The sequence below is a fragment of the Carex rostrata genome, chromosome 11 (assembly GCF_964058835.1).
Source record: "Carex rostrata chromosome 11, lpCarRost1.2, whole genome shotgun sequence".
NCBI classification, from domain to species: Eukaryota; Viridiplantae; Streptophyta; class Magnoliopsida; order Poales; family Cyperaceae; genus Carex; species Carex rostrata.
This window is the reverse complement of record NC_135928.1, coordinates 596069-602069: the sequence shown is the minus strand read 5'-3', so window position 1 is coordinate 602069 and position 6001 is coordinate 596069. Positions and strand designations below refer to the sequence as shown.

Here is a 6001-nt window from a genome sequence, read left to right as displayed (position 1 = left end):
TTGAAAAACTAATTATTATGTATGATATTTTTTTTATTAATATTGTTTAGAAAGTATAATTAGTACGTTGATTTAGCTTTTTATTTTTTGTTTTATTTCTTATAAATGAGATTGCAGAGGAACTCTCTCTATCGGCGTGGCGTAGTGCTTGTCAATATTCGGAGTGTATGAACAAATATTAGCAACTTTTATTATATTGAATTAATAGATTCGCGTCTTTGATTTTTCTCTGACCTCACACACAGACACACTCTCCTCTCTTTCTCTCACTCCGTCTATTTCCATTTCAAGAAAAAGAGGAAAACCCAACCAAGCTAGGGTTTTACTACTCTCCTCTCTGACACTAGCTCCACTCGATCTAATTATGGTTGAACCTGAAATTCCAGAGGAGAAGCCCGCCGAAAACTCTGACACTTCCAAGCCCGATCATGGCGACCAGGTGACAGAGGATAAAGGTGAGGCGAAAGAGAAGAGAAAGCGAGGTAGAAAGAAAAAAGAAGAGGTAGAAGGTAGCGAGGCGAAAGAGGTAAAGGAGGAAGAAAAGAAAGAGAAGGGGAAAGGGAAAGGGAAAAAGGCTCAGAAGGAAACCGAAGTAGTGGAGAGGAAAGGAGAGAGAACTTCTTCAAGAGAGAGGAAGGCTGTGGAGAGGTATTCTGTTCCTGGCTCTCCCAGGAGTGGCGCTGGTAAAAAGGGGGTTTCTATTGTTCAGGTATTGTCTTTTCTTTCATGGGTTGCTTTTTCTCATTTGTTCTGTTTATTATCTGTTATTCAGATTTATTGCCACATTGATAAATTGTAGATCTTAAATCTTTGCAGCGTATTAACATGTTAATTTCTTTCTGTGGCATCAGTAATTCAGTTTCAGATTTAAACCATGTTTTCCAAACTGAACATTTTAGACTAAAAGATATGGCTACTTGGAATTGTTGTCAGTAGTGCAAGGCTTTTATCCAGTAATTGTAAAGATCAAATCTCTTTAAGATTTAACATAGAGAAATTGGGTAATTTACTTATTTTGTGTCTTTTCTGTCTTATAGGGTTCCGGAACAAAGCTGAAGGATATCCCAAATGGTACGGTGTTGCCCCCTTTTGGAAATACACATTTAGCTCACTTTTTTTTAATGATTTATGATAATCTGATTTGCACGCAATTGGAAAGACATAGTTTCATGAGCTTTTGAGATTACCTAAGTTAATCTGTTTAAATTTCTATTTCATATTTTACCTTTAAGTTGCTGAGTAGGAAATTTATTGTGAATTTGTATCAGTTTCTTTCAAGTTGTCAAAAAGAAAGCCTGACGAGACGCTCCATTCTCTTCACGCTTTACTCTTTGGGAGAAGATCTAGTGTAATTCTCACTCTTTCTCATTCACTTGTAATTGCACAGTTCAGAGTAAATTGATGCTAAATTGCACAACTGAATTACTTGAAAAAATATTGCATATACTAGTATGTAGAGGCTGTAATAAAATATAATTACTTTGCATTGAGCATATAATTTTGTTTATTTTAATGCAAGTAACAATTGCTCCAACTTTTTTTCTAGGCTTTTCAGTTGAAGAGGAATATCACCCAGTTCTCTGGCTTTGTATGGACCGATGTAAGCTTTTAAATTTACATCATGTATTGCACTGCATATTTTAACTATTTTCTCATGCATTATAACCAATAGAGATCATGAGTGACAATTTGCTGTTGGTATTAGCTCTATTTAGCCTGTTATGCATGCATATGCGTGTGAACAAGAAGGGTGCCTTTTCCTTCTAGTTTCAAAGATAAGGTGACATTGATGGAACTTTCCTGGTGTGCATGCACAAACACTCTTCAAGGAATGGGTTATTTTATCCATTTTCAGGTTTTATAGATTGATTGCTGCTATGGTATTTTCCAGGACAAAAAAAAGACCAAAATAAAAGAGAAGATTGATAAATTTCACAAAGATAGGCTGTGCGAGTTCTGTGAACTACTGGACATTCCCATCAAAGCATCTACTAAGAAGGTTTGCTTACTTGGAATTTGCTTTTCCTTCTTTTTTGTGGAAGGAGGAATTTTTATTTCTGTTTAGGAAGTTCTCAAAATATAGGAGATAATATTTCCAATAGGGTTTTGTTATACTGGATTCTTTGGTGCTCATATTCATTATTGAGAAAAGGAAACTTACTCTGTGCCTGATATTTGGAGGACTTGCAGATTTTGTTATCATAACTAACCAATATTTTGTGCCTCTGACTAAATATTACAATTTTGTTAAATGTAGGAAGAGTTAACTGGAAAATTGCTTGAATTCTTGGAGTCCCCACATGTTACTCGTGATGTTTTGCTGACTGACAAGGTCCTCTCTCTCTCTCCCTCTCCCTCTCCCTCTCCATATCTCACTCTCATCCACCCTCCTTTTTTTGGTTAGTTGGGTGCAGGTTTAGTTATAATGATATATCTGGTATCTTCTCTGTAAACACAGTCTGACAAGAGAGCGCATTGACCTGTGCCTTGTGTTAAGCTCATCAAAATGTCAATCCCGAATTGTTCTATTAAGTATAGGATCATAGATCCCCCGTGTTTCTGTTGGAAACTGGAAAAGAAACATAGCAGTTCAGTCTCATTGCCCAAGGAACAACAATCTACCAGAATGAACCTGAAAGATGGATCTGAGTCTCATCCTGCTGAATAAATTTTGCTATTTAAGGAATGCGTTCAGGGTGGAACTAGAAAATCTTTGTAGGGGGGCTAAAGTTTAAAATGCAATATATGTGGTGGGTGCGAATTAAACCCAAGTTCTACAATCTTAAGCTGTAACCACTAGACTACAAGTAGACGTGTGATATTTTATGAGGGAGGTTGGACTATATAAAAAGTTCTACAAAATAAAATTCAATTAAATTTCAATTTATATAACTAAAATTTCAAAATCATAGGGGTTGCTTAGCCACCTTTTGAATGGCTATTAGATCCGCCCCTGAATAGGTTCCCCCATTATAACAATAAGAGGAACATGATAGCTTTTTTAGTTTTGTTCTGATCAATGTTATTTTTGTTTGCTGCAAATAAAAGGTTTAGTCTTTTTTAGGCAAAGAAGAAAAGAGGGCCAAAGAAGGCTGGGTCATCTTCGAGTGGTGGAGCTAAGGTTCTATTTTTTTATGTTTACTACCTCATACCACCATTTTTTCATTTGCTTTCTCAGACCATGGTTTTCAGCAAGTATAGTGGCGATCAGTACTCTCATTTTAAAAAAAATCTTGGCAGAAGAGAAAGAAGAGTGAGAAACAAGCAGCTGAACCGGAGCAAGAGGATGTAGATGAAGAATCTGACAAGGAGGAAGATGACTCTGAGGGAGAAGTGGGCCCCGCAGATTCTGAAGAAGAGCCAGCGGAGGATCATATAACAGGAAAAGATAAGGAAGACAAAGAGAGTAAGAAAGTCCAAGAAGAGGAAGAGGAGGAAGGAGAGGAAGAGGAAGAGGAAGAGAAAGAGGAGGAGGAAGAAGAAGAAGATAAAGAACCACCAGCTAAGAAGAAGAAGTCAGTGGAAGCTTCTAAAAAGACCAAGGGGAAGGGGAAGAAAAAGGAGAAGGATGAGGGCAAGAAGGTAAATGCTAAGAAGGGGAAGGAGAGCAAGGAGGTGAAGGTTCAGGAGGAGAAAGAAGGGAAGAAGAAGAAGGGTAAGAAAGAGGAGGCAGCTGCTAAACCCAAAAAGGAAGAGAAGAAAGAGGCAAAAGCATCTACTTCTAATGCTGACAAGGAAAAAAAGAAACCAGCTGCTAAAAAACGAGGTAATTTTGTTTCTATTTATTATTTAGATATGATACCAATGTTCTACCTTTGTTCCTTTGTTTTTTCTGTTTCTTGTGATTGATTATTTTTGTTTGTCATGCCACACTATTGAAGTGTGGTATTTTTTAACTTCTAAAGCTTCCTCTTCATTTCTCAAGATATAAATCACTGGAGCAATTAGAGCTTAAATGTGGACCTGACTGCTATATACTGATATTGCACACGAGGCATTAACATTGTTGTTTTATTTATCTGATATATTGCATCGAGTGTTCTTTGAGGTCATCAGACTTTGCCCTTTTTTATTAATCTGATCTATTTGTGTAGGAAAAGAGAAGGTGAGTGACGAAGTTAAGGGCCCTACTAAAGAGGAGTTGCATGGCGTTATCAGTGAATTACTCAAGGAAGTTGACTTCAATACGGTATTGATATCAAAAATATTATTGTCTTCTTTTTAATATCTGATGCTTAAGATGGGAATTATCTTGAACAGCCTCTGTGGATAGTGAGGGGTAGGGGTGATTTGCTTTGGCATTATTTAGAAAAATTGGGTTTGGAAGGGGGTGGTATGGTTTGAGGGCTTTGTCATTTTCTGTCCATTGCCTTTTCTTTTGTTCTTTACATTAATCTATACCTTTTCTTTTAATCCTTTACAGGTTACTCTGGCTGATATTCTTCGGCAATTAGGTAATTTTTTTGTTTGATTTCCTTGTGAGTACTAATGGATACAAATTATAATCCCGGCATGTCGAGTAATTTGCATGACCGGTCCTTGTCACAAATTTTCATTATAATTCGTAGTCTTCAGCATTTCAGTTACCAGAACATGCTTGGATCAATGATGACCTGAGCACTAGTCCATTTGAATTGCTTATGTGGATGCATTTATATCATCAACATAGTTGGATTATATGTTAGCTACCAAGTGTTACATCCACAAAAATAACTTTCTCACCATATCAGCATCTGCATGATTATGTTAATTATCAAATGTGATTTACTGTGGAGTGGTCACTTGACTATACAAATTAGCTGATGAACTTCTCAATTTATCTCAAATCCACAAAAGCTTCAAACAAAATAATAGCAAATTATAGACACCTACGAATCAATTTTCATGTAATTTGAATATTGTCTGATAATTCCATTGTCTTATGGGTTGTTGAATCTTAGACTGTTGAAAAGTGAAAATTTATTTGCAAATGGCAGTGGAACCGGCATTTATGATGGATGATATACTTGTCCATATGTTCTTTATCTTGGCAAACTTGTTTTAAATTCTCATATTTCAGTTGTTGACACAATCTTGCTGTTCTATTAATCTCAACTAAAGAAATTATTTTATTAGACAAAGTTCTTGGTTTAAGAATAATTGTTATTTCAGTGAGGAATTGGTCACAAGAATAGTGGGTGAAATATGTTTCTTGTGAATACTCTCTTTTGTAGGGGCACAATTTAAAGTAGACTTGATGGATAGAAAGGCAGAGGTGAAGCAAATTATAGAAGATGTGATAAACAGCATGTCTGAGGAGGATGAAGATGAAGATGGGGAGGATGATGAACCCAAAGATAAATAGGGTTTTGCAGTAGACCATAGGTTTTGAATATGAATATTGTTGATGTAAACATTAGGGGTCTAACCAAATTTCTTGAGGATGCTTAGCTTTGTTGTTATGTTCTTCGAAGACATAGTCAGCTAGTAGTTGTAGGATGGTTGTAGAATAACAATCTTGTCATATTTGATCATTTTTCTCTTTTAAGAGGTTATGTAGGGTTTGAATGTAGGCAGAAATGAACATGGATTGTGGTTCTGCTGGTATTATTTGTATCTGATGTTTTAGGTTCAGAATGGTAGACTGTTTAGACTAGATATTCTATTGTTTTTTTTTAATTCTATTGTTTGCGCTTATTTCATTGGACTTTGAGTTTTTTTGGGCTTTAACAGTTGATTGTACATTAGAAAATTCGGAGATCCATTTTCTTGTGCATTGCATGCTCGTAGTCATGTGAACTCTCTGATAAAGGCATTTCGGGTTAATTTGAGACAATTGAAAGGGATCTAGGGGATGTTGCCCATGTTTTTATTACGAGGAATATTATTTGTAGGGGTAGCTGGAAATTGTGAATTTTTAACACTGTAGAGGCACAAAAGAAATGTTTCATCGTTTGTGATTTTTATTATTTCAGACCAATTTGATTAGGGGAAAGTCTGAAACCAATTGAACTGGATGTGC

General features: G+C 36.0%; 1 protein-coding gene across 1 annotated transcript; it reads left to right on the top strand.

Annotated features, from left to right (window-relative positions):
• The first annotated feature begins 214 nt into the window (after positions 1–214).
• LOC144562011 (DEK domain-containing chromatin-associated protein 1-like) lies at positions 215–5750 on the top strand. The gene is made up of 11 exons (XM_078311134.1): positions 215–709; positions 1038–1071; positions 1269–1348; positions 1547–1600; positions 1892–1999; positions 2258–2332; positions 3065–3121; positions 3241–3766; positions 4095–4189; positions 4424–4454; positions 5214–5750. The coding sequence occupies exons 1-11, from the start codon at positions 365–367 to the stop codon at positions 5342–5344; spliced, it is 1536 nt and encodes a 511-aa protein (XP_078167260.1). The 5' UTR covers positions 215–364; the 3' UTR covers positions 5345–5750.
• The last annotated feature ends 251 nt before the right edge of the window (positions 5751–6001 follow it).